At 54.5% G+C, this 27046-nt stretch overlaps 1 protein-coding gene across 5 annotated transcripts in view; it reads left to right on the top strand.

Annotated features, from left to right (window-relative positions):
• CCDC57 (coiled-coil domain containing 57) overlaps positions 1–27046 on the top strand; it is a 102358-nt gene that overhangs the window by 52127 nt on the left and 23185 nt on the right. For 2 of the 5 annotated variants that reach the window (XM_078437979.2, XM_078437978.2), the window contains exons 16-20: positions 3371–3557; positions 12029–12163; positions 12421–12512; positions 19552–19683; positions 20120–20336. In XM_078437979.2, the coding sequence (XP_078294105.2) occupies positions 3371–3557; positions 12029–12163; positions 12421–12512; positions 19552–19683; positions 20120–20336 (763 nt within the window). Of the gene's footprint in view, positions 1–3370; positions 3558–10353; positions 10856–12028; positions 12164–12420; positions 12513–19551; positions 19684–20119; positions 20337–27046 lie in introns of those variants that run through there. The other 3 variants (XM_078437980.2, XM_078437981.2, XM_078437982.2) reach the window with 3 other exon arrangements.

Below are 27046 nucleotides of genomic sequence, written 5' to 3'. Positions count from 1 at the left end.
CGTGTCCACCGTTCATCTCAGATGCTGCCCGTGCGCGGCCCCGAGGTCGGCTGCGTGGGGGTTCCCATAACGCCCCTCGCCTGCTTCGCGGATCCCGCTTGCTTAGGGGGAAGAGATCCTACAAATCAGCAGCATTTAAAATCCAGATGTTTAATTCCGTGGCAGGCAGAATTCTGGGGCTGAAGCACGTGTGACCTTGGGGAGAAGTCGAGGCACAGGAAACCTAGGGCCGGTCCCGGTGCCCAGACGAGGGCCGCTCCCGGGAGCGCCAGCATCTTGGCGGCCCGGAGCCTTGAGCGCTCCCAGTGCCGAGATCCCGTTTCCGAGTGTCTCGCTCTGAGAGGAAGCAGGATAAGTGGTGGGCTCCACCACGGAGACCCGGAAACAGGGCGATGGGACAGAAGGACGCAGGCACCCAAGGGCCTCAGGCGCTGGCCACAGAATGAGCAGGACTTGCAGCGTGGGGGCAAGGAGAGGGTGGAGGCGGGAGGCTGGTCCCCCAGATGCGGAGGGGCCGGTGCACCGGGCAGCCGTCCTGAAGCAGACAGGAGAACGAGGCTGCGACGCAGCACCCACGACGCCTCGGTTACAAAGGGAGAGGGCAGCTTTCCAGGGGAGCAGCCTGCAGACGCTGCTCCCGAGGGATGTGCTCCCATCGCGGACGCGGGGACAGACGGGTGTCCTGGGCTTCCGAGCCAGCCGCGCCCGGGGGTCACAGCCTGGCCGCAGACCGCAGCCACGAGCGACGCATTAAAACCGGCCTGTCAGGAGCCTGCAGGGACCCGGGAGACAGCTGTCACGTGGGGCTCTGTGCCCAGGGCGGGAGAAACCAGCTGTGTAGGACATGACCGGACGGTTGGCGAGGTCTGTGCGTGGCCTGTGTATCAGGTCATAATGTTGCATCCGGGGTAAACGTCGGTTGTTCGAAACCGTGGTTTGAAGAGAACGTCCGTTTTGGGGAGGCAAGGACTGGAGCATCCAGGTGTCAGGGAGCCTGATGTCGCCAACTTAACTGTCGGCGGATCAGGGAGCAACCCGTAAGGTGAGGGGGCCGGTGGCAACGGAGCAGGGGGGCCGGTGCCGCCAGGGCACTGCCCTTGTAGCTCCCGTGCGAGTCTCACGTTCTCCCGGGTGGAGGCAGGTCCCACACCCCCGGCCCAGAACAAGGGACCGTGCAGAGCTCAGTCACCCTCCCCAAGGGCAGCAGAGACCACTGCCCGCCCGGCACCTGCACATCCCTGCAGCTGTCCTGTCTCTGGTGACCCCCGGCCCGGGGGGATTGACCGAGGCCCGGAACACCCGTCTGTCCCCGCGTCCCCGATGGGAGCACATCCCTCGGGAGCAGCGTCTGCAGGCTGCTCCCCTGGAAAGCTGCCCTCTCCCTTTGTAACCGAGGCGTCGTGGGTGCTGCGTCGCAGCCTCGTTCTCCTGTCTGCTTCAGGACGGCTGCCCGGTGCACCGGCCCCTCCGCATCTGGGGGACCAGCCTCCCGCCTCCACCCTCTCCTTGTCCCCACGCTGCAAGTCCTGCTCATTCTGTGGCCAGCGCCTGAGGCCCTTGGGTGCCTGCCAACCTTCCTCCCAGTCCTAACGACCCTCCAGCCCCGAGCACAACGGGAGGGACGCTCTGGGTCCACTGGGGGGCAGTGTTGGCTGGCGGCCCTCCCCGCCGGCTCTGCCTGCAGCCTTGGCAACCCTCAGGAGAACCCGCGGGAGCCAGCCGCCCTGGCCAGCGCCCCTCTGCACCCCGGGTCGGGGCTTGCTCTGACAGCCTTCCGAAGGGCTTCTCTGTGGAACCCGGCGGCCGCTGCCCTTGGAACAGAGTCCCCACGGGGACGCCTCCCTGGCCAGGATGCTGGGAGCACACCCACGGGGCTGGCGTGAGGAGCCGCCTGGGCCCCAGCCCGCAGTCGCTCGCGAGTCCCGGAATGTGTGGTCACAGGCGTCACGTCGTGGGCGTGGGCAGAGCATAGAAAGAGATCAGAGCAGTTGGGTCAGAAACGGAACCCAGGACGGCCCCCGGCTGGGGGACAGGGCTGCAGAACCCACTACGCAGCCACGGGGGCTAGAGCTGGGCCACTTGCAAGTGTGGCCCCCCAGAACCTGGACACAGGCCCCCCGGTGAGGGCTCGACTCCGGGCTCTTGCAGGGGGCCGCCTTGCCGGCTGCAGACCTGCTCCCGAAAGTCGGTTTTCCCTGAGGCCTCTGAGCAAGTGTCTTTTCAGGGTTGCTCTTTCCTCACGTAAAGTGGCTCAGGTGACTCCCAACACCGTGTTCCCGGGGAGGGCACGCCCTGTCCTCCCTTCCTCCGGGTCTATCCCAGCTCCTCCAGAGACCCGAGGGCCCCACTCGTGTCCTGGGCTCTCGGGAGAAGGTCGGTGAGGCCGGTGTGCCGCGAGGCTGAGAGCAGGCCCGGGTCCCGCCACTGGGGAGAGGGTGTGGATTTGGGTGCTGGGGCCTCAGTGCTTCGGGCCGTCTCCCCGCCCCGACCTCTCTTCCTGCCGAACTAGCCTGGCACCCTCCAGAGGCTTTCGGGCTGCCTGAGGAACAGTGGCCACTGGAGGGCACAGATGCCCGCCAGCCCTGGAGAGGCACACCAGGAAACGAGGCCAGGACAGAGCGTGCTGGTCTGTTCCAGGGACTCCGGGCTGCTTCCCGCTCTGGCTCCAGCGTGTGTGGCTGGGACAGGGGCACAGTGCAGCTTTTCATGGGTGTAGGGAGCAGCCGTGCCTAAGTAGGCCACCTGCCTCCCTAGGGGCCTTGGACACCAGTTCCTCCTGGGCCTCTGTCTGGCTCAGAGGCAGCCCGCACACATGTTTTCCTCTCCCTCTCTCTCGTTCTCTACTCCCCGCCTCGTTCTGAACACCCCTCTGAGTGGACTGCACGCGTGTATCGGGGCCATGTGGTGACCCAGCACAGGGACCCCACAGCGCAGGGTCCAGATAGTAAGGAAGAGAGCAGAGGGAGGCCTCTGCCGGCCCCTCCACGCCAGGTGACCCCGGTGCCCATGACCTGTGCACCCAGCCTGTCACCCTGGTGCACACGCAGCCCTCGTGAGTCCCGGAGGCCGAGTGTGGGTGCCAGCTGGCTCCTCATTGTCCTCGCTGGAAAGGTACAGGCTCGGTGGGGGTCACAAGAGGCCAGAAGCAGGCCTGGTCTCCACAGTCTGTGGTCTTCGTTCACCCCACTCCTGGAAGAGGTGGCCTCCAGCATGTGGGGTCCCCATTTCATTGTCAAGACTCGCTGGCCCTTCCTCTGTCTCATCCTGCAAGGATGTTCCCCAGGGGTGCGGGCTCTGGGGCGGCCAGCCTGCCCCTCTCCCACCTGGAGGGCTGGGCTTACAAGCTCTCTGCCTATGGCTTTGTTCACAGGTCCCTGCAGACCAAGGACCCATGGGGACCAAAGACCAGAAGCCACAGCCCCCACAGGTGTCGTCTGTGCCCCGACTCCAGAGGAAACTGAAGGAGGCGGCCCGAGAAATCGTCCGCCTCCGCCTGGAGAAGGAGCAGCTCCTGGAGACAGGAAACAGGCTCCGAGCGGAGCTGGGCCGCGGCCCAGGTGAGCGTGGGGTTGGCGGGCCGGGGGCCTCACAGACCTGCTCTCTCCTGGCCTGCCGCCCGGAAGGGGGGAAGCTTTGCCGCCCTGCGGCGAGAACGGGCCGGGGGAGGGCCTGGCCTGGCTTCTCAGGCGGGAGAACAGAAGCCTCCCTTGTGGAGTGAAGCTGGGGTCAGGGTTCACGGGCACAGAGCAGAGCCTCACGCTGCCACGGGGTTTCCACGAACCGGTTCCTGTGGCAGCACTTGTGAGAAAAATACTGCAAAGCGGGCGGCCTTTCTGGGCCACCGTGTTCCTGGGCCGGCTGTGCTGGGCTTCTCCGAGTGACGGCCGCTGTGTCTGCACTGCGACCCGGGCCCAGCTGCCTACAGGTGTCTGAGAGGGTGCTGGGTTCCGAGACCGACAGGCAGTGCTGAAACCGGGCTGGAAAGAGACGTGCCCTTGTTCCAGCCTGCGGCACGGGCCCCGGCAGCCACTGTGAGTTCTGTGAGCTCACAGAACCCCGGGGCTTCGCTTGCAGCCGGTGAGACTCAGACTGATACCGCTTTGGCGAGAATTTGTTAGACGTGGGTTCGCTGCAGGACTTCATTTATAGTAGTGGCATTTCATAAGCCACAGCGTACAGGATAAGGTCTCTGAACAAACCAGTAAGGAAATCATATGCTCCGAGCCAATGATAGACTAACGGCACGTCGTTCCAGGCGAGGGAAGACGGCCGGCATGGCCCGGATTTAGCTGCCAGCCCATAAAGTGCCACCATAGACTGGTACCTGGTGGCCCATAGCACTCTGCTCTCTCCTGGACCTGTGGCTGTCCTCGTTTTCTGAGGCCTTCATGTGAGCAGTGGTGCGATATTCAGTCCACGCTGCCCTCTCCCCATCGTCTGTGCACATATTACCTACGCTCATCTTTGCAGCAACCCTAAGCATGGAGAAAGGCTTCCCTAAACAAGGATAAAAAGTAAACTACCCCATAGGCGGGGGAAGGCAAAGATCGACCGCTGTGACGGTACATTTAAACGTCTCTAGGGAAAAGACGCAGCGAACACAGACAAAGGGAGATGTTTTCGACGTGTCTGACGGGTGGAAAGGATCGATCCCTAAAACAGGTGTCTACAGATCACACGCAAGGGCCCAGATGGCCAGTCCCAGGAGAAGTGCACGTAGCTGATGAGGGTGCGGGTGACACGTGGCCTCAGGAGTCTGAGGAAGCCACTGAAGTCAGCATTGAGTCCGAACCTCAGATCGAGCAGTGTCACTTGGCAGTGAGGAGCATGGGGCACGTGCGTGTCGGTGGGGGTCTTCGTCGTTGAAGCTTTTGGACAACTTGACTGCGTCTGTGTCTTTCTACGATTCTGCCCTTTGAATCGGCAATGCTTCTCTTAAAAATCTAATTAAAAGATACTTCACGGGGGAAAAGGATGTATGTGCAGGATATTCTCGGCAGCACTTTCGCTGTGGTGAGAAAGTAATTGGGAACAGCGCAGACCCCGGAGTCCAGAGCTTGGGGCGCTGCTGGGCTCCCTGCAGGTCACCCCCACAGGGTGCTGCCTCCACCCGCAATCGAACCAGGTGGGGCGGAGAGCTGGCTTTTCCGCCGTTCGACTCCAGTCCTTTGCGGGTGATACTTTGGCAAATACAATAAAAAGGTGGCGGTGCCAGGTCACCCCCAAAGCTCCTAACGCTTATTCTCATCGTGGGTCCGGTGTCGTCTGTGCACCACCGGGCCAACTGACCCCTCTTGGGCAGATGCCGCCTGGACAAGCCGTTTGCGGACAGAAGCCACCGCCGGAGAGCGTGTCTGTGTCAGCAGGCGGGCACACGGGAGACGGTGTGTGCGCGTGCGTGTGACTGTGCACGCACATAGACGGAGGGCTGCGAAGAAGCGTATCCGTTTCTCCGCGGTTTGGGGAGGAAGCTACCGAATGAGATTTTGGGACTTTTCTCTGAATACTTCTGTATTGTTTGCAATTTGCAGCTATACCAAACGCTCTCAGCTTGCTTCCTTCTGGGAAGGCCATCTTCCCCCAAACCATGCGGGTGGTGGGGTTTCTGCTCTCCCACAGGGGTGCTTGGACCTCATGGCAAAGGCTTTAGGCGAGACTGGTCTGTCTGCATTTATTTTACAGAGATGATTTATCTGGCGCGTAAATACAGGTGGCGTGTAAACCAACTGTGACAAAAATGTCTTATCATCGTTTAACAGCATGAATAACACAAGACAGTCCAGCCTAGGTGGCATCATCTGTCTCCCGTGGTTTCCAGGCGCTTTTCCGGGTGCCTCTGCAGACCACCCCACCCCCTCGGCCCCGCCTGCACCCGCCCCGGGGCGTGTCCTCCCTCAGCTGCCTGTGGCAAGCACCCCGTCCCCGTCCCCGCAGCCCGGGGCTCCTCGAGGGGTCATCTGCAAGAATCTTCACATCCACTGCTGTTGTAAAGACTTTGCTTTGGGGGCAGTTGCAGGATCGCAGCAAAACCGCCGGGAAGGTCCAGAGCTTGTCCGCGTGCCCGCCCCTCGCGCACAGCCTGCCCACGCACCTGCCGCGGTGCTGTCGGAAGCCTCGTGCAGGGACGTTTCGCCTGCTCGTCCCTCCCCCACCCCGGCAGCCCTGGATCCTTGTCCTGTCCCCACAGCTCTGCCTTTTCCCAGGGTGCCTGGCACGTGGAGTCACACAGCCTGGAGCCTTTCATACCTGACCTTTTCCCCTGAGTTCTTGTGTGTTCTGATTATAAAAAGGCTGTTTGCTCATTGCGAAGATGTAAGTGTGTGCAGGGAGGTGTTAATTCCTACAGGAAGGCACAGATTACTGACCTGAGCCAACCCGCGGCCCGGAGACGATGCCGGGCGCCCGTCCGTCCATCACGGTGTGAGTGTGCAAGCCCCCACACGGCCCCACGCTGGAGCGCGTGCCACGCGAGCTCTGGACCGGCCCTCTCAGGGCGCGTGGGGCCCGGACGGCCGAGCCCACCTCCAGCCAAAGCGGGTCTTGTGCGTTCCCAACAGTGAATGAAAGCGCTTGTCCGACCACAGCCTCGCAAGACGCCGTGCTCGTTCGGAGCTGTTTGTGCCTGTCCACTCAGGGAAAACGCATCGTCGTTTAACTCCGATTTCCAGTGTGTGCGTGTGTGCTGCCAGTGCGTGATGCCTCATCGTGTCGTTTTCCTGTTGAACTTGTTGTTCGTCCAGAAGTGATTTGCTAAAAAAAAAAAGGACAGGGGCGCCTGGGGGCTCCGTTGGTTAAGCATCTGGACTTCAGCTCAGGTCGTGATTTCACAGTCCGTTGAGTTCGAGCCCCGCGTCGGGCTCTGTGCTGGCAGCTCAGAGCCTGGAGCCTGCTGTGGATTCTGTGTCTCCTTCTCTCTTTGCCCCTCTCCCATTTGCACATGTGCTCTCTTTCTCCCTCTCTCAAAAATAAACATTTGGGGCGCCCGGGTGGCTCAGTCGGTTAAGCGTCTGGACTTCGGTTCGGGTCGTGATCTCATGGTTAGTGGATTCGAGTCTGCGTCGGGCTCTGTGCTGACAGCTCAGAGCCTGGAGCCTGCTTGGGATTCTCAAAAATAAATAAAAACACTTGGAAAAAGTTTAAAAAAGGACAAATGAGGCTTTCGTTGGCCTGCTGACCCCACACTGTTTAGCAGGTACACGTGAGTAAATAGTTCCTCACCTTTCTTTTTCGTAATTCCATGCACGTTTAAAAGCCCGTTGGAAACAGAAGCGGTGATCTTCTGTTGTTTTGCCTCCGCCTGCCAGGGGCTCCTTGACGCCTGTGGCCACACCTTCCTGGAGCCTCTCCCTGGCGGCCCACATTTTGTTTTGAACCAGGGTCTAGAATGATGGCTTGGCTGGAGAAAGAATTCCATGTCGGCATTTTCTTCTAACCTTTCCAAAGCGGGTGTTTCTCTGTCTTTGAAGAAGTTGGCCCTTGGCCGGTGAAGCCCCTTCCTTGGGGGGTTGCGGGGGGGTGTCCCTGTTCCCTCTGGCTGCTCTTCTCCTGTGACGCCAGCCTGGGTCTGAGCGGGAGTGGGCGGGTGTTACTTTAACCTGCTCAGGAATGGGATTGTTTTTTTTAATCTTAAGACTTGTGGTTTGTTGGTTTTTCCCATTCTTTGAAATTTTTAGCCATTGTTTCTTTAAATGTTCTTCCCTTCTTTCTGATCTCTTCTGGAGATCTCATTAGACCTGCTGGGAATCTCTCTCCTCTCCCCCCGCCCCCCTCTTTCCCTCCTGCTTTCTCCCTCAGTCTCTCGCCCATGTTGTCTCTTTCCCTCTCCATCTCTCTCCCTCTCTTCCCCCTCCCTCTCTCCATTCATCTCTCTCTCTGTGTCCCTCTCCCTCCCTCTTTCTCTCTCCCTTCCCCCTCTTTCTCTATCTCTCCCTCTTCCCCTCCCCCTCCCTCCCTCCCTCCCGCCAGTGGATGGATTCCTGTGTCTTTTTTTTTTTTTAATTTTTTTTAATGTTTATTTATTTTTGAGAGAGACAGAGACAGAATGCAAGTGGGTTAGGGACAGAGAGAGAGGGAGACAGGGCCCACCCAGGCGCCCCGGATTCCTGTGTCTTTGCGAGTTTGCATTTCACGTTTCTTCATTCCTTCCTTTGTGTTTGTTTGATTATTCTTTTCCCGATTTCTTTAACATGTACTTGATTCTTTTTAGTGATTGCATTTTTTAAGGTGTGAATCTTCCATCTGAGTGTTGCTTTTGCCACGTTGCAAAGGTTTTGAGGGATAGCGTTGTCAGTTTGATTAATGTCCACATACTCTGCCATTATGGACTCAGGTCTTCTGTTTCATTCACGTTGTTTAGGAGAGTTTCAGGATTTTTTAGTCATTTTCAAACGTGTTGAATTTTACTTCTGAACCTGTTCCTTTAGCAGCCTTATCATACCAACTTATTAACGTTCTTTCTAAATATATGTGTAGTTGCCAAGAACCACGATTTTTGTGTTAAAATCTTGCCCGATTCTCCTTCCCTTCCTCACCGTGTGCGCCGTCCATTCTCCCGCTGCGTCACTCGGCGTGAAATATCCAGACGGTCACAGGTCCTGCCGGTCAGGTTGTGCAGTCTCCTTTCTGATGTTCAGCGCCATCGGGGGCAGAAAAAATGACGTTTTTAATCAGGTGCTTGGAAGGGTCGTTTCCAGAAGGAGGCAAAATACGGCTCTTGGACACCTATGAAAAAAGATACAGATTTGGGGCTTTCTTGTCATTCAGTAGTGACAGCCAGCTCCCAGGAAAGGGCCAGTCACGAGTTGCAGAATGAAGACACTGAATTGCGAGTGGAGCTGGATCTGGTTCTTCTTCTTCTTCTTTTTTTAATGTTTGTTTATTTTTGAGAGAGGGAGAGAGACAGCGAGAGCAGGGGGCGGGGGTGCAGAGAGAGAGAGGGAGACACAGAATCCGAAGCAGGCTCCAGGCTCCCAGCTGTCAGCACAGAGCCCGACGGGGGGCTCGAACCCACGAACCGTGAGATCATGACCTGAGCCGAAGTCGGACGCTCAACCGACTGAGCCCCCCAGGCACCCCCGGATCTGGTTTTTCTAAGGGGAGGGGCTGTCAGGGAAACCGTGGGTTGACCTCGTAAACTGCAAGCACGCCTCCACTTGCAGGTCTGTGGGGCAGGAGGCGGGCCGTGGGGGCCGAGGCCTTGCTGCACTCAGAGCGGTTTCCACCCCAGAGCATATGTTTTCTTACTGTTTTTCTGCTTTGGATAAAACATAAGCTCAAACAAGGATGATTCGTGATCATAAGCAAGGCTGGTTGGTCACTTGGCGGGATTATTTCCATAGGTGTAGCAAGAATGTTAATACACCGAGCCGGCTTTCCTGAGTTCACTTTGCTAGAAGTTTCCATCAGGAGTCCAGATTGGACTTTTTACAAAGTCCAATCGTTTGTTGTTCTGATGAGGCCAGGAAGCCAGTAACGCACTGGTGTCATCTGCTAAATGATTTTGAGCAAATTCCTTTTATCCCAAGGTTTCAGAACTACCCTGAGGCTCCACGGCCTGCTGGAGGTGACCTTCCCAGCTCTTTGCCAGCTGTGTGCCTCGGCTCCTTAAGTCAACCAGAGTAACTTCTGGTGACCGGTCCTGACAACTAAGTGAGCATCACGCTCAAATCTGGCCCGCACCGCCCGTGTTTCCAGTCAAGTCCCGGTAAAACGGAGCACCGATTCTCAGGGCACCGGTGCAAGTAAAGAACTGTGTTGCAGGAGGGTGTTAAGAAACAAAATTCAAGCGGGTGAATTGGTAGATCTAACTGCCTTTGTTGAGCGATTCAGGACTCAGGCAGCATGCCATGCAGCAAGTAGAGGGAGCTCAGAGGGGCTGCACAGAGTGGAAGGTTCTTACAGGAAGGACAGTGGGGGCAAGAGGTACATTAGCGAAAGAAAAGGATTGTTTGCAGCAAGATCAGCTTCCCTACCTGTAAGGGCCGGGGTCCTTTGGGGTTGGGGAGGACCCAGTGGCAGACTCTACTGACTACAGGGCTCCTGACAACCGGTTAAAGCTGCATTTCTGGGGGAGGTTGCAGCTAGGTCAGGCACAAAGCCCTGGTTTGGGCCTGTGATTTGCTTTTGAACAAAAAAAAAGAAGACTGGGGCGCCCGGGAGCTCAGTAGGTTGAGCGTCCGGCTCTTGGTTTCAGCTCAGGTCATGATGTCATGGTTTGTGAGTTTGAGCCCCGCTTTGGGCTCTGTGCTGACAGCAGGAGCCTGCTTGGGACTGACTCTCTCTCTCTCTCTCTCTCTCTCTCTCTCTCTGCTCCTCCCTTGCTCTCTCTCTCAAAACAAATAAACTTAAAAAAAGAAAAAAGTAAGAAGACTCAACAAGAGTATCTGAGTTCTGAAGGACTTAGGGAGAGAAGAAGATGCCACGTAGAGATGTTTCACATCAGCTCACAAAAGCGGAGACCCCTGAAGCCTTACAGACTGCGGCTGGCTAAGAGGAGGGAGAACGGGCCCTGTCTAGAGCTAGGACGTCGAACGTGAAAGCGACGTATCCAGAGAAGAGCTGCCATCGCCCCTGCCCATCCCTTCCGTCCTCGGTGACCAATTCTTGATCCGTTGGATTTTGGTTCCAGGTCAGAAGAGTCCACGTTCTTCTCGACCGGAGCTCTGGAAATCCTGCCTCACGCAACTGGGAGCATCTCAGAGTGGGCCAGGCACCGCCAGCAGAAGCCTGTGCCCAAAGTACAGCGGGCCCCTCGGCCCCAGGGGGTGCCCGAAACGGCAGACCGTACCGAACACTACGCATTCCACGTTTTTTCCTAGACGTACGCGCCCACGATAATGTTTATAAGTTAAGCGCGGTAAGAGACTAGGATGATAGCTAATAAGAAAGTAGAGCAATTATAGCCATATATTGTAAATAAAGTCCTGTGACTGTGGTCTCGGCACAGCCTTACCGAGCTGTCTCCCCTTTCCTGTGATGCCGTGAGACAGAAATGCCTGCGTGAGGAGACGGAGGAGGTGGACGCTGTGGGTGTGTGACAGACAGTAGGTCAGGAGGGGGACCGTGGGTCTCCAGACGCGCTGACAGCGAATGACTGGGGGCGCCTGTGGCTGAGACCGCGGCCGAGACCCATGCAGCCTTTCCACAGGCTCGTGGATGGTCCTCCCGACGACAGGCACGCTGGCCTCGCTCTAGAGATTTCCCTCTTGTCTCGTTTTTCTCCTCTTCTCTCTTCTTATCGAAGTGCAACTTTTCGCACAGTGACCGCACCGCCTTACTTTTCCAGTGGCAGTTTGCATGGGTTCCGACTTCTCCACATCCTGGGCACCACTGACTTCCCGTCTTGTCCGTTCTGTCCGTCCTGATGAGTGAGAAGCCGTAGCTCACTGTGGTTTAGAGTCCGCGTTTCCCTGGCGACTAACGACGCGGACCATCTCTGCAGGGGCCCGTCGGCCATTCGTGGGTCTTCGGATTCCATAGCTTTTAAGCTCCGGGTTTAAAATCTAAAGAAAACAAGTTCACTTCCGGATTCTGTCCTTCCCATGTGCTTTTATCTCCTGGAGGAAGCTGACGGAGTATTCTGGGACCCATTGCTGGAGCTCCACGGTGACAGGGCTGGTTCGTTGAGTACCTAGATGCTAATAACATGCAATATATTCACCACCATCTTCAGATGGATGGATAATAAGCTTTTTCAAAATTTCTGTTTCAGTTTCTAATACAGTAAACATCAGTGTTTACAACTCACACACACCCCAAAACCTCGGAGTCCTCACTAAGCTTGTGTTTAGCCACGATGATTTGTTATTCCGACAAACCTTATTTCAACAGTAGTTGTATCTTGGAGTATTGTCAGCTTAAAGATGCATTTCCTAGATTTTTAGGTAACTTAACCCAAGTTGAGTTAACGAATGGGTATTCTTTGGCGACCCGGATCATTTCTGAGTAAGACAGGATGCTTGCAAGATGACAGGCGGAATCTTTGAGTTTATTCATTTAACCTCCTGCTGCTTGCTTTTCTGTGCTGCAGAGAGAGTGCTCGTTGGGACGGTCAGTGAAGGTGTTGATCTCTGCTTTGAGAAGCCGTGTCAGGCCACACGCAGCTGCGGGACGTCTTGTGTGCGCGTCACCCCCCACCGCGTGCTGCAGGAGAGAAGTGACTGGGGTAGGGGAGGAACGCGGTGTTCTTCTCGGGGTTTGTGTTTGGCATGAGGGAGACCCAGCAATGAGGTGCACGCAGAAAGCAAACGCTGCTGGTGCGTGGCTGGCTCAGTCAGTGGAGCATGTGACTCTTGATCTCCGGGTGCGAGTTTAAGCCCCATGTTGGGCATAGAGCTTACTTTAAAATAAAAAGGTGAAAAAGAAGGAGAAGGAGAAATAATAAGAAAGCCAATCCTTTTCCTCTCCTTGTTCTCGTTCTAGGGAAACCACCTAATCAACCCCTGCCCACTCCTGAGGCCTGGAACCAGAGCGAAGCACCTTTGGGACAGGTGAAGCCCCACTCTGCAGCTCAGGTAATACTTACTCCTGTATCTAAGAACAGCATTTTCGGGGCGCCTGGGTGGCTCAGTCGGTTAAGCGTCCGACTTCGGCTCAGGTCACGATCTCGCGGTATGTGACTTCGAGCCCCGCGTCGGGCTCTGTGCTGACTGCTCAGAGCCTGGAGCCTGTTTCGGATTCTGTGTCTCCCTCTCTCTCCGACCCTCCCCCGTTCATGCTCTGTCTCTCTCTGTCTCAAAAATAAATAAACGTTAAAAAAAATTTTTTTTTAAATTACATCTTTTAAAAGTTTTTTTATATCCTTAGTGGTATTAAAATTTGTAATCTGTTTATTGGCCATTTGTATGTCTTCTTTTGTGGGTTATTTATACACGTATTTTGTTAATTTTTCTACTTGTATGTCTGTGTTTGTCCGTTTTTGTTTTGAGAGAGAGAGAGAGAGAGAGAGAGAGAATATCCCAAGCAGGCTCCCAGCTCAGAGCCCGACTCAGGGCTCGATCTCACAACCATGGGATCACGACCTGAGCTAAAATCAAGAGTTGAGCCACCCAGGCATCCTTGTGCTTGTTAGTTCTTAAGAGGTTTTCATACACGACGGAACTGCTGCTTGTCTATTATAAACCTTTGTCATATGCCTTGACGTTTTCTTTCTTTTTTTTTTAATCCACAGAGAACTTTCTTTAATGAGCTCCACCAGTGTACTTTAATGGTTTATTTCACTGGTTTTTGGCTTAGAGTGTTTTTCTCTATTTTGAGTTTGGGTAAATATCCACCCATTTCTTCTGGCTGTTCTGTCTCACAAATTATCATGACACCCATAAGTAATTACCCTCCTTTTTCTCACTGACTTCGAACTGATATTTTTATCATGTGCTAAACATCTCAACTCTTGTGTATTTTTTAAATTAATGTTTTATTTTGAAATGATTTCAAATTTACACAAAGTTGTAAAAATAACACATATACCCTTCACCTAGATTCACCAGTTGTTAACTCATTACTACATTTGGTTTGTCATTCTTTCTGTTCCTTCCCTCTGCCTCCCCCACGTTTTAGATGGATGGATGGATAGATAGATGATAGATGGCTGGATGATAGATGGATGGATAGATAATGGATAGATGATAGATAGATGTTAGATGGATAGATAGATGATGGATGGATGGATAGATGATAGGTGGGTGGATGGATAGATGGATGGGTAGATAATGGATAGGTGATGGATAGATATGTGATATCGATGTTAGATGGATAGATAGATAATAGATAGATAGATGATAGATAGATGTTGGATGGATGGATGGATAAAGAGATATAGTTGGAGGAAAGGTAGAGAGAGACACACAGAGTCAGACAGCTTTGCTCCTGGACCAGCTAAGAATAAGCCCCTTCAGGTCTGAAAACAAAGATACCTTCTGACATTATGAAAATTAGGAAACAACATTAGTACAATCCATGGGGTGCCTGGGTGGCTCAGTTGGTTGAGCGTCCAACTCTTGATTTTGGCTCAAGTGATGGTCCCAGCCAGGGTCATGGGATCAAGCTCCATGTTGGGCTCCGTGCTGAGCGTGAAGCCTGCTTAAGATTCTCTCTCTCTCCCTCTCTCTCTCCCTCTCTCTCTCCCTCTGCCTCCCTTTGCCCCTCTCCTGCTTATGCACACACTTCCACGCTCTTCTCTCTCTCTCTCTCTCTCTCTAAAATAACACAAATAAAACACAATCCCAGAATTTCATACACGTCCTATACTCACATTTTGCTGATCACAAGTCCAGGACCCGTGTTGCCTCTAGCACTTGCGTACCTGTGCGTGAGTGTGTGTGGTTGTGTGTGGTGCACGTGGAGATGTATTTATGCGTGTGCGTGGTGTGCACACGGTCACGTGCAGGTGCTTGTGTGGACATCTCCTCCACCCCAGAGGGGGCCTTCTGACCTTGTTTGTCCTTCACAACACTGCCATTTTGGAAGAGCCAGGACAGTATTTTGCAGAACGTGGAGTGACACCTGTGCGTTGTGAGATTCAGGTCCGCATTTATTTTCCACATGGCCCCAGTGAAGGGTCTCTTCCCCTTTAATACCATAGCTTTGTAATAGTCCTTGTTTCTGTCCCTTTACAAAGTTTTCTTAGCTGTTCTCCCCGTTTGGGCTTTACTCAGTGGATATTGTCATTTATGTATTTTTATTATAAATATTTTAGACTTCTAAGAAGATATCAAGACTAATGTAACTACACCATCCAACTTAATAAACACAATGTTATCAAGTGAAAACCCCCTTGAGTGTCCTACCAGACATCCCCCCCCTTCAGACTTTCTCTCAGCAGATATTTGAAAATCCGTATAAATCACGTCTGGTCGTGTATGTATCTTTCTGCACGGTGCTTTCATCCAACATTATGTTTCTGAGATAATATCAAGGCCGATGCAAACTTTTCTGTAAAGGGCTGGAGACCAACTATGTAGGGCCCCACTTTTAAGGACCCTACATTCTCTGTGGCAGTTTAGCTCCGCGATGAGCCTGAAGGTGTCTCAGGTGTGGTATGTGAACAGGTGGGCATGGGTGGTGCTCTGGTAAAACTTTATGGATCCTGAAATGTTTAATTTCATGTAATTTTCATGTCATGAAACATCCTTCTTTTGATTTTTTTCAACTATTTAAAACTGTAGGGGCGCCTGGGTGGCCCAGTCGGTTGAGCGTCCAACTTCAGCTCAGGTCATGATCTCGCGGCTCGTGAGTTCGAGCCCCGCGTCGGGCTCTGTGCTGACAGCTCGGAGCCTGGAGCCCGCTTCGGATTCTGTGTCTCCCTCTCTCTCTTCCCCTGCCCTGCTTGCACTCTGTCTCTCCGTCTCAAAAATGAATACACATTAAAAAAAATCTTTTTTTAATTTTAAAATGTGAAAACTCGGTACCCGGCTGGCTTAGTAGAGTGTATGACTCTTGACCTCGGGATTGATCTCAGGATCGTGAGTTCGAGCCTCACATTGTGTGTAGAGATTACTTAAAAATAATAACATCGTGGGGCTCCTGGGTGGCCCAGTTGGTTAAGCATCTGACTCTTAATTTTGGCTCAGGTCATGGTCTCCCAGTTTCATGAGTTCAAGCCCTGCGTTGGGCTCTGCGCTGTCAGTGTGGAGCCTGCTTGGGATTCTCTCTCTCCCTGTCTCTCTGCCCCTCCCCCACTTTCACTGTCTCTGTTGCTCTCAAATAAATAGGTAAAAATAAACTTTAAAAATAAAATAGGGACGCCTGAGTGGCTCAGTCGGTTAAGCACCCAACCTCGGCTCAGGTCATGATCTCGCGGTTTGTGAGTTCAAGCCCCACATCGGGCTCTGTGCTCACAGCTCCGAGCCTGGAGCCTGCTTCGGATTCTGTGTCTCCCTCTCTCTCTGCCCCTCCCCCACTTGTGCTCTATCAAAAATAAATAAATGTAAAAAAAATGAAATAAAAGATAATAAAATCTTTAAAAAAATAAATAAAAATGTAAAAACTGTTCTTAGCTCATGGGCTGGACCAAAAAAAGGTGGTGGGCGGGGTCTGACCTGCGAGGCATGGCTTTCCAGGTCTAGACACTGGTTTGTGTATATTCTTTCTATCGTATGAATATATCAACGTTTATTTATCCATTCTTCTGTCAGTGGGCATTTAGGCTATTTTTTGCTATAAACATTGTTATGAATGTCCTCTTGTGTTATGAATGTCCTCTGCCTCCCCCATTATCGGCATCCCCCACCAGATGGCGTGTCCGTCACAACTGACGAACCTTCAGTGACACACAGCTATCGCCAGAGTCCAGAGCCACGGTGCACTCTCGTGCTGGACATCGTAAGGGTTTGCACAAACGGATGCTGACGTGTGTCCATATCACGGTCTCACACCGAGTAGTCTCACTGTCCTAGGAATCCCCTGTGTCTGTGCATCCCTCCCCCTTTTCCCAACTCCGTCCTTGGTACCGAATGAGCTTTTTACGGACCCCGCAGTTCTGCCTTTTCTGGGATGTCACAGAGTTGGAATCATACGCTATGTGGCCTTTCTCGGACTGGCTTCCTTCTCTTGGTTACGTGCGTTTACGTTTCCTCCACGTCTTTTCATGGATCAGAAGCTCATTTCTGTTCAGCGCTGGGCAATGCTCTGATGACTGTACCGTTTATCTTGAATATTTCTAAACACACATTTTCTAGCTGTTGCAGGCCGTTGGGAACCTAGTTGATTTTTCTCAGATGATTTGGTATCTAGCAATTCTGCAGAAGTGATTGGTGCTGGTGCGCGTGGCCAGAGTTTTCCCTCGGTTCTCTATGGGGACAGAGCCCCTGCTGAGGTCAGGCTCCTTCCTTCTCAGTCCTGTCTCTGCTCAGTCCTGTCTCCTGACTCCCATGCAGTGGAAACAAGAGCAGGCTAGCTGGCATCCACACCTTTGTCCTGACTTGAACAGTGCTTTTTGCGTTTTTCTTTAAAGATTTTATTTTTTTAAGCAATCTCTACGTCTGAAATGGGGATCGAACTCATAACCCCAAGATCAAGAGTCACACACGCTCCACCAACCGAGCCAGTCAGGAGCTCCAAATGCTTTTTGCATTTTATCTTCAAGTAGAAAGTTTGCTGTAGGTTTGGGTACTATGTTGAATCCTACAAAACTGCCATTTTTGTAGGTTAAAAGCGGTCAAATATCAGCGAGTTTATGTGGCCCAGCCTCTTCCAGACCGTTCGTCAGTTTAAAGCAGCGCTCTCTCCTCCTGATCTACTGAGTTTTTACGCAGAGTAGATGCTGAATTCTGTGGGCGGGTGCTTCTGGCTCCACCCCAGGGGCCCCGAGCGGGTTCCCGGCCGGCTGGATGCTGCTGCCCTTCCAGGGAGCTTATGCCCGTCCAGCGTGCCGGCCGCGTGCCGGCCGGGGCCTGGCACCTTAGCCCCCCAGCGCGGGCCGCCTGCCGCTGCCCTCGGAGTGTTCACAGCGCGGTTCTCCGCACGACCAGAACCTTCCGCCTCTCATCAGTCGTTGAAAAGTATCATGCGTGCATCCCGGAGCCGTGTCTGTGCATGTGTGCGTGTGTAGTTTTTTATTCGCTAATATTCCGCTTCTCTGAAGGGGGTGGGAGTTTCATAAACTCTTGACCCTAGACCATATGCTGATGTCTCGCGAACGGTCTCCAGTGTGCGTCAGATAAAATCAGAGAGCTCCAGGTGGGTGATGGGCGGCCTGTTCGGCCGTGGGGTGACGCGAGCTCCAAGTCGGCCCTGGCGAGGTGGCAGAGGCGGCGGCGTTGGGCTCCACGCTGAGCTGGGGGTGGGTGCGGGGCCAGTCGGCGGGGGGTCCTGGCTGGGAGGAGGGGGCGGCCGGCCAGGAGATGCGTCAGGTCTGGATTTGCTGTGGGATGGACATGGAATGTGAGAGAAGGAAGGAATCCGGGTTCGAGGCCTGGCAGCTGTCCGGGGGGAGGCGAGCGGCGGTCTGGGACCAGCGATCCCCGAGCTGCCCACCAGCCTCGTCCGTGGGCACACACACCTCGTGGGGTGTTGGGGGCCTTCTGCTGGAGCTAAACACAAGCCCTCAGCAAAGGGCAGGGTCTGAGCCATGGGACAGCAGGGACGCGCCAGGCCGTCTGGAATGGCTCTGGCTCTGTGGGAGAGATGTCCACGGCTGTGTGCCTGGCGAGGACACGTGGCCTGAGACAACTGGGCAGGGCTGGCCACAGAGAGGGGCTGAAGACCATGGCACTTTCCACCAGAGGATCCCTCCCCTGGAGGACCTCCTCCCCTAGGGGACCCGTTCTCCTGGAGGAGGACCCCCCTCCTAGAAGACCCCCCATCCCCTGGAGGACGCTTTTTCCACTTGTGGGAAATGCTGTTAAAACTTCGAAGTGCCTCAGCTAGTTGTTCATAACTTTTCAAATCATCTGCATTAATTAATTAAACTTCTGCATACGTGTTATTGAGGAAAATGTCCTAAGTCATAGAATAAATATGCCCGTTAGCCGTTACAGTAAAACATGCATATTGTTATCTGTACCTTCACTTCTTTCTGGAACATTAAGTACTTTATTACACTAGGGGCGCCTGGGTGGCTCCGTTAGTTAAGTGCCTGATTCTTGATTTTGGTTCAGATTATGATCTCAAGGTTTGTGAGTTCAAGGCCCCAAGTCAGGCTCCGTGCTGACAGCAGGGAGCCCTCATGGGGATATTCTCTCTCTCTCTCTCTCAAAACAAATAAATAAACTTGAAAAGTACTTTATTACACTTTATTAATCTCTTTCAAACTACAAAACTACCATGTCTTGGATAATCCAGTGAAAGGACTCCTTTCTTAAAACATGAGAAAAGATGAGACTCTGGGGCCCACTTTTTTAACCAATAGATAAATAAGCAAAGGGTATGGTCAGAAAGCACAGAGGAAGACGCACGGTGAGTCCCTCAACAAATGCGAAAAGCCATTTATTGTCAGTGCTGCCCCAGGGGCTGTCAATTAAATCCAAAAGATTTGTGTGCGTTTCTCAGTTGAAAACTCAAATATTGATTGAACTAGAGCGGAGGAGAGCTGGGTGGTGGGTGTGAGTGCTCCCTGGGGCGGGAGGAGGCTGGTGGATCTGGCTGGTTCCCAGGGGCCCCACTGGCCTGCTGCCCGGGCTCTGCCCTGGTGCCCCTGCTTTTAATTCTTACATTTTCTTCCATGTTTCATTCTGTGCCTCTTTAGAAACTCCCTCATGCTCGCTTCTGACTGCCGTCCTGCAGGCGTCCCCACAGAGAGGGGTGCAAAGAGCCATCAGAGCGATGCACCGATGATGTGCCAGGGACATGTGCCCTGGGAGGGTCTGTGTGACGTTAGGTTCTCGGTCTCCTGAAGGATGTGAGGGGCACTCAGATGGCCACTGAAGGCCTGCTGTGGTCATCCTGGCTCGTGGACACGACCACGCCCCTCCCTTGTGGCCAGTCCCCAATGTGAGCGAGTCCCTGATACCGGAGACTTGGGGACAGCGTTTCTTCCTGCTTTTGAGGGAGACCTGGGTGACACGCCCCCTCGATGACACATGGCACTGAGTCCTTTTCTCTGCATTTCCACGGCAGGGCTCTAAGAGCGCCGAGACAGAACGTTCCTCTGGATGCCCCGGGGAGGCCCGGCCCCACCTGGCCCAGAGCATCAGCAGAAGGTCCAGTCCGCCAGGCTGCACAGCAGGAGCTGAGGCCGGGTCGGGGCAGGTACAGCAGGGCCGCGTCTCAGTGCAGGGACCCACTATGGGGAACCCGTGTGCCTTCTGTCCCAGTGGGTGGCTGTTGCCCTGAGTGACTGCGGTGTCAGGACCAGACACCTCTCCTCACGTGGGCGGGGGCAGGGGGGGTCTCCGTCATGCCCTTGCACAGCGAGACCCCCGCCCCGGGGCACACACGGGCCCCCACAGCGGGCCTTCGCGGCCGGAGAGCATGGGCTTTGGGGCATCTGCCCTTCTTTCCAGGTCCCACCTCCCGTAGAGACTGGACTGCCTTTGCCCTGCACATCGTGAGGCCTTCTGGAGCCCAGGGGAACCCCAGCTGGAGTGCCCGGGGAGCGCGGGCCTGACCGAGGGCCGTGCCCACCGTCCCACCACTCACCCGGCAGGACTCTGAGGGCTGTTTCTGTCTTTGTTTACCGTCATAGGGGCAACACGGGATCTCCAGGGCGACTTACAGATCAGCTCGGCAGAAGGAAAGCCGGTCCCCAAAGCCACACCTGGCTCAAGAATCCCGTGAGGAAAAGAGCCACCACACCCAAAGCTCCTCATCACCAGCCAGTGGTCCCCTCCAGGACACGTGGAAGTTACTGGACCTGGGATCCAGCCCCTCCGGCCTCACGTCCCAGGACGACTCTGTGCCAGGTAGGCTGGGGCCGGGACACAGGGGCGCACGAGTGCCTGGCTCCGGGGTCCCAGACACGCCAGGCTCGGCCACTCGTCACCAACACACTCCAGAGGCAGAGAGACGAGCGGACGTGACACGAGAAGGGTGGTTACTGCAGCAAGGCCGATGTCAGGAGGACCGTGGGCGAGCAACTCGAAGACGCTCTGCAAAGCGGGGAAAACAGTCCCAGGCTCATCTATAGGGAGAATGCGGGCCGGCGGTCGGTGGGCCCGTGTAGGTGGGCGGTGAGGGTCGGGCAGATCACCGTCGGGGGCTGTCTCACGGGGGCCCGGTGTCCTGCAGGGCGGTTCTTGTTGCCGAGGGGTAGTTTCTGTTCCCGCCACGGATGCTTTGCCTGAGGTAAGGGAGAGGCTGGAAGGAAGAACTTACTCGTTCAGAAAGTAGGAAGTCAGAATGGAGGGAGTCGACATCCTGTCTTAGGCGAGACGCGCTTCCCCTCCGCCGCTGTCCAGGAGGGCTGGGTCCGCGGTGGCTGATGTGCAGACAGACACCGCGTTCTCTCCGCCCGTTCCGCCTGTGCGGGCTCCTGCTGTGTCACCACAGTGCCGGTCCTCCTGCTCGGGTGCTGCCCGGTGCCGCGGGGTCCCCTCCACGGGGGCTGGTGCGGTCCTTCCGTCTGGGAGAGCCGGCCACTCTCCGGCCTCCCGAGCACGCCCGTGTGTCCCTGTCCCTGCCCCGCCAGGTCCTCGCGGGCGTCCAGGAGATGCATTTGCTCTGTCGGGAGAGCAGCCTGACCCCGAGAAGTGGCCAGAAGCCGGAGGAAATCCCTTCGGAATCCGTCCACAGGGAGCGCCCCTGCTCGGGGTCTCAGCCCCACGTGGGCCGCACCTCGTCGTGTAGATGTGCCCTGACCGATGGGACTGTTGTCCCTGCAGTGGATATTTTAGGTCATTTCCAATCTTTTGCCATACAAGTCACATTACAGTGATGGCCTGGGACACATGCCTCCCGCTGAAAGCCTGTATGTGAGTCCCCAGAGTGGGGGTTGCCAGGTCGAAAAGCAGGTGTATTTCTAGTTCGGGAAGGTCCGGTCCGGTGGGGTCCGTGGGACCACCCCCGCTCACACGGGCACCAGCAGGGTGTGTGAGGCTGTGCACACGGCACCGCGGACGTCACCCGCGTCTCCTGTCCGAGGTGGTGCGGCGTTTCCCCGAGTGGCTCTGGGCAGGAGTCCCCTCCTCTCCCCTGGCTCCCGCTCTGCCCCTTCCCGCCTGCCGCGGCTCCATCTGTAGGAGCTCGTCCTTCCTGATGGAAATTACCCCTTTCCCGAGACACAGTTTACAAATACTTTCCCACCTTCCGGCAGTTTCTCATTTGACTTTCGGCTTATGGTGGTTTTTGTCATGTGTGTATGTGTGTGTGTGTGTGTGTGTGTAGTTAGTGTTCTTGTTTTTCACCCTTTCTGGTTCCTGTGCCTTTTTTTGGCCTTTTCCACTCCACAATTGGAGATTATTCTTCCCTGACTTCTTCTAATACTTATGGCTTCATTTTTTTAATGTGTAAATCCGTGAATCATTTGGAATTTATCACTGTATACGTTACAAAATAGGAACCAAACTGAGTTTTCGTCCCGATGGCCCAGCGGGACTCACTAGTGGCCCGTGTTGCCCTCTTGTTGGAAGTCCCGCTCTCACTGCGGTGCTGACTTCCCCAGGCCGTCTGTGTCTGGCCCATCCCACCATGGCGCCCGGGGCTCCACCTGCCCGTGGGCGGTGCTGGGCTGTTGGCGTCGTGACCGCCCCACGGCCCTCGGCCGGCCTGGGCTCTCCTCGCTGTACCTTTCTGCGCATTTTCCTGGCTATTCCCGCGCGGTCTCAGCCTCATGCTCCTCCCCAGACTCTGCCCCTGGGTTTCCCAGGTGGGCCTCAGCCCTGCTCGCTTCGTATTTCACTGGCTCACCGGCTTCCTTTGATTCCCCTCCTTCCCGCACCCATCTGTTGGGGCGGCGCCTTCTGCAGAAAGGACAGCGCCGTCCCCGTCCCCTGTGCCCCGCTGACCCGTGTGCGAGTCTGCCACAGGGGCTCCGTACATGCTCTTCCCTGGGAGCCCTCGTTGCTGGCACTTCCCTCCGGTGGCTTTTTGTGTATTTTCTGCTTGGCGTGCTTGAAGAATTTTTTATCTTCTCACGCCTTTCATTGAATAGGTCACATTTTCCATCTCCAGCCTGTTTTTAAGTGACACTCAAGTTTTATTCTTCTGGTGGTTACTCCCAGCTTATTTTCATTTCACCCATCAGTTTCTTAAACTTGTGGACATCTGCATTTTTCTGTTACCATCCATGAGGATATTAGCTGTTCGGGTGGGGTGTCTTTTAGACGAAATAAATTTGATTCAATTCCTTCAAACTTATCCGTGGCTACCTTAGTAGCCTCTAAGATACGTTGTTCTTCTTCCAGAATAGCTTTAGAAGAGAATTTTTATATGGGAAACTCTTTGAGGCCGTCCATGTGGGGAGGACTTTTATTTCTGCCTCACATCTGACTCGCTCTAGTTAAGCGAGCGCCCCATTTCTCACAACATAGCCGGCTAAGTGCCGGACTGGCTTCCTTTGCACATGTCCACAGAAAATACCACTGTTGGGGCCTCCTGATCTCGGGGTGGGGAGTTCGACCCCCATGCTGGGCGTGGAGCCTAGTTGGAAGGAAGGAAGGCAGGAAGGAAGGAAGGGGAAAAGAAAAGAAGAAAGAAAGAAAGCAGGGCTTGCCTTTTTGAAAAATGCCATAGTCATACTTGAAGGGGTCCATACGTGGCAAGAAAGTGAAGAATTTTTTTTTTAAGTTTGTGTATTTTGAGAGGGACAGAGACAGCACAAGTGGGGAAGTGACACAGAGAGAGAGAGAGAGAGAGAGAGAGAGAGAGAGAGAGGGAGAGAGAGAGAGAATCCCAGGCAGGCTCCACACTGTCAGCACAGAGCCTGAGGCAGAGCTCCAAGCCACAAGCTGAGATCATGACTGAGCTAAAATCAAGAGTTGGATGCTTAACCGACTGAGCCAGGTGCCTCAAGAAGGTGAAGAATTATTATTTTAATGTTTTTATTTATTTTTGAGAGAGAGAGACAGAGCACAAGCAGGGGAGGGGCAGAGAGAGAGGGAGACAGTCCGAAGAAGGCTCCAGGCTCTGAGCTGTCAGCACAGAGCCCAACGCGGGGCTTGAACTCACGAACCGCGAGATCATGACCTGAGCCAAAGTCGGATGCCCAACTGACTGAGCCACCCAGCACCCCTAACTTTTACTTTTTTAAGTAATCTCTACACCCAACACAGGACTCGAAATCACGACCCCGAGAGTAAGAGTTGCACGCTCCTCTGAGCCAGCCAGGCGCCCCAATGTTTGTTTTATTCTTCAAGTTATTTTATTTTTATACTTTAAACTGTACATGTACATGTGTTTGATGAAACTTTTTGGGCATCCTTTGTAATAGAAAGTCTTAAAGAGAGAGACAGTGGTCTCCCCGGGGCGTGTGGCCGGGAGGCCAGGTGAGGTCAGGACGCAAGGTGAAGGTTAGTGTGGGGTTACAGGTGGTCCCCGCGGACGGGCCACACAGCCATGCCAGTCTTCCGGGCGGGAGGAGCTGGAGGGAAGAATGGGGCAGACGACTTCTTCCAGAAGCCGTGCTCTTGAAAAGCAGCAGTTCCGAGAGGCCACGCCCGTCCACGTGCAGGTGGAAGGGACGGCCTGGTGGTGACTTCCTGTCAGAGTCCCTTCCTTTCCTGCTTTTAAGTGGCACAGAGCCATGGCTCAGGGATGAGGAGGGCAGCGAGTCGGGAAGCAGGCAGAAGCAGGGGCCAAGCGGGGCCGGTTGGTGAGCAGGGCGGCCAGCCGGCTGCTGCAGGTGACAGCAGGGACCATTCCGGGTGGGGAGGAGCACAGCGGCAGTGCCGGTGCCCGGCGAAGCCCCTCGGCAGCCCTGACCTGCTGTGCACAGGTCACAGACAGCCTCCTGAAGGTGACTTAAAGCAGCCCCAGAAACTTATACGTGCTCACTGGACCCAGGAGGAGACAGCCGAGGTGGTGAGCATTTGGTCACATTCCTGACACGCAGTGAGCACAGCACGGCGGTGGCACTGACTCGCTGACCAACACATAGGAGTCCGTCAAGTTGTGTGTCGAGCCCAGAGGCAGATGAGCCAGGGGCTGGCTGGTCTGGGGCTCTGTCTCCTCCTAATGGTCCAGAAGAGCTGCAGCAGCTCCGAGCCTCACGTCAGAAGGCCCGCTTCTCTCCCCACACTTCTTTCTTTTCATTGGGAAGGGAAGTGTTTTCCCCAGAGCTCCAGACAGACCGTCTTCCACCAGGGGACTGTCTCAGAGCCTGAGAACAGCAGGCAGGGCCTCGACAAGGAAACCAGGAAGGCTGTGGGGCGGGCCTTCACGGTCTGTGCAGGGGAGGGTGGTCACACACCGGCTGGGGCTGGGCCTGTCGCCCCTGCCCTTTATGAGCAGCACTTTGGGATTGAAAAGTAGGAGAGATATGTTTGGCTCACCCTGGGAAGCATTGAGGCGGGAGGAAAGGTTGGAATGAACGCATTGTGGTCTTTCCAACTGTCTACAGAGTTTCTTTGTGCTCCCCTCATGTGTTGACTGTTCGAGTATGCATAACGGAGTTATCTGTATGATATTCTACTTTCTGTAAGCATACGTCTTTTTTATTGTTATTTTTAAGTGTTTACTTATTTTGAGAGAGAGAGAGAGAGTATGCACGAGCCGGGGAGGGGCAGAGAGAGAGTCCCAAGAAGGCTCCGTGCTGTCAGAGTAAGAGCCTGACTCAGGGCTCAGACTCGCAAACTGTCAGATCATGACCTGAGCCGAAATCAAGAGTTGGACACTCAACCAACCGAGTCACCCAAGTGCCCCCTATTTATCATCATTTTTTAAAGATTTTATTTTTAAGTAATCTCTACGCCCAACATGGGACTTGAACCCACCACCCTGAGATCGAGAGTCACAGGCCCCACCCACCGAGCCAGCTAGGCGCCCCTCAGAATACTTTTTAAAACCTTACTGGTTTCTTCAGTGATACTCTCAGGAAGTCAGTAACTCTGCTTCAGACGTAAACCTGTGATCGTAAGCATTTATGATAAAGTACAACGTGGGCGATCCGTCCAGACAGGCAATCTAGAGGCTCCATTATAGAGCCTGGGATGAAGCGTCTTCTCCTTTTGTAAGTGTTCCATGCATTGTGAGGAACAAACTGTGAGTCCTAGCAGTCGTGAAAAGTTAAAAACAATATTGAAATAGTGTAACAGTGTGTGACACCTGCACTTAATAACATGAAGGATTGCTTCCATTACACGGATTTCTCAAGCGCTTGGCTCTTGGCGCTGAAAAGACGTACTCCTTTTGGTTTTGAGGTGGGACCAGAGCCCCTCCTGGCCTCCGTACTGCCCCAGGAGGCCTGGCCAGGCCCTGCTGCAACCCTATCCCGGGGCAGGGCCTGAGCCCAAGCCTGACCCCCTGCGTCTGCACAGGTGCCTGGGGTCCGGACCCACAACTGCACCCAGGACTTCGGGGTCACCGTGCCCCCCCTTCTCCACCCTGCCCGAGGGATCCGGCCCCTTCTCCTGACCCCCCACCCCCACCCCTGCTCCACGCTGACCCTGACCCTACTCTTCTGTCCTCTCTCCTTGCTGCAGAGCCTGGGGCTGCGACCCCTCCCCGGAGCCCCATGCACCCCAGGCCCCTCCTGCCCACACCTCTGGACACCTCCCCCCCCCCCGCCACCATCCTCTCAGAGCACCTACCTGTGGCCCATCACCTTCCAGCTGGCTTCCTCCCCTCCCTCAGCACTAGCGCACCGCCCCCTCCCCCCCCCCCCCACTCCGTCCTGGGACAGCCTGGCGCTGGGGCAGGGCTAGCACAGCAGGTGCACGACAGGTGCTCAGTCGAGCTGAGCAGGGAGGTGACTGGAGAGAATGGAGCCCAGGGAGGCCCTGAGTCTGCAGCCCAGCGGTCTGTGCTCTCAGGAAAACCATGTGATGAGAGACCCTACCAGGCATTGTGGGAAAAGTACATCTTTATAAGTCAGCTCTTCTGGATGGGAGTATTACATACTATAAAGCTGTTTTCTCTACGCTAAGGAGTCCGTGTAATTCTAACTGAAATACGGACAGTTTCTCTTGAAGCGGAGTGAGTGGTTTTCAAGGCCAGTAAAATGCACGGGGAGCAGGCCACACACAGCAGGAACCTTCTAGCTGTGGGCATATGTTACGTAAGGAGAGGCCGACACAGGATGGCCCGGCACACGACTGCCCACCAGCAGTGCCGGCCACACGCTAAAATGCCTCCCACGCAGAGTTCAGTGGCTTAAAATCAAACCTAAAAATGTACAGAATTGGAACTGAGTATCTAGTGGTTTCAAAATCACACATTTCTGGCGCTCCTGGGAGGCGCAGTCGGTTAAGCTCGTTGGTGAGATCAGGACCCGCATCGGGTTCTGCACTGATAGTACAGGGATCCTCTGCCTCTCTGTCTGCCTCCTTCCTGATAGCGTGCGCTCTCTTTCTCTCTCTCGAAACAAATAAGTGAACTTTAAAAAAAATAAAGAAAAATCACGTGTTTCTAAAATGATTATTTTTTAACTTCAAAAACAACCCAATTGGAAAGACTGGGTTGACAGATGACCAAGGTCAGTCACACGGCAATGGCTCATCCACATCAGTCAGGACAGGAG

Source organism: Panthera onca, chromosome E1 (genome assembly GCF_046562875.1).
Source record: "Panthera onca isolate mPanOnc1 chromosome E1, mPanOnc1 haplotype 2, whole genome shotgun sequence".
NCBI lineage: Eukaryota > Metazoa > Chordata > Mammalia > Carnivora > Felidae > Panthera > Panthera onca.
The sequence above is the reverse complement of the archived record's forward strand: the minus strand, read 5'-3'. Positions and strand labels throughout refer to the sequence as shown.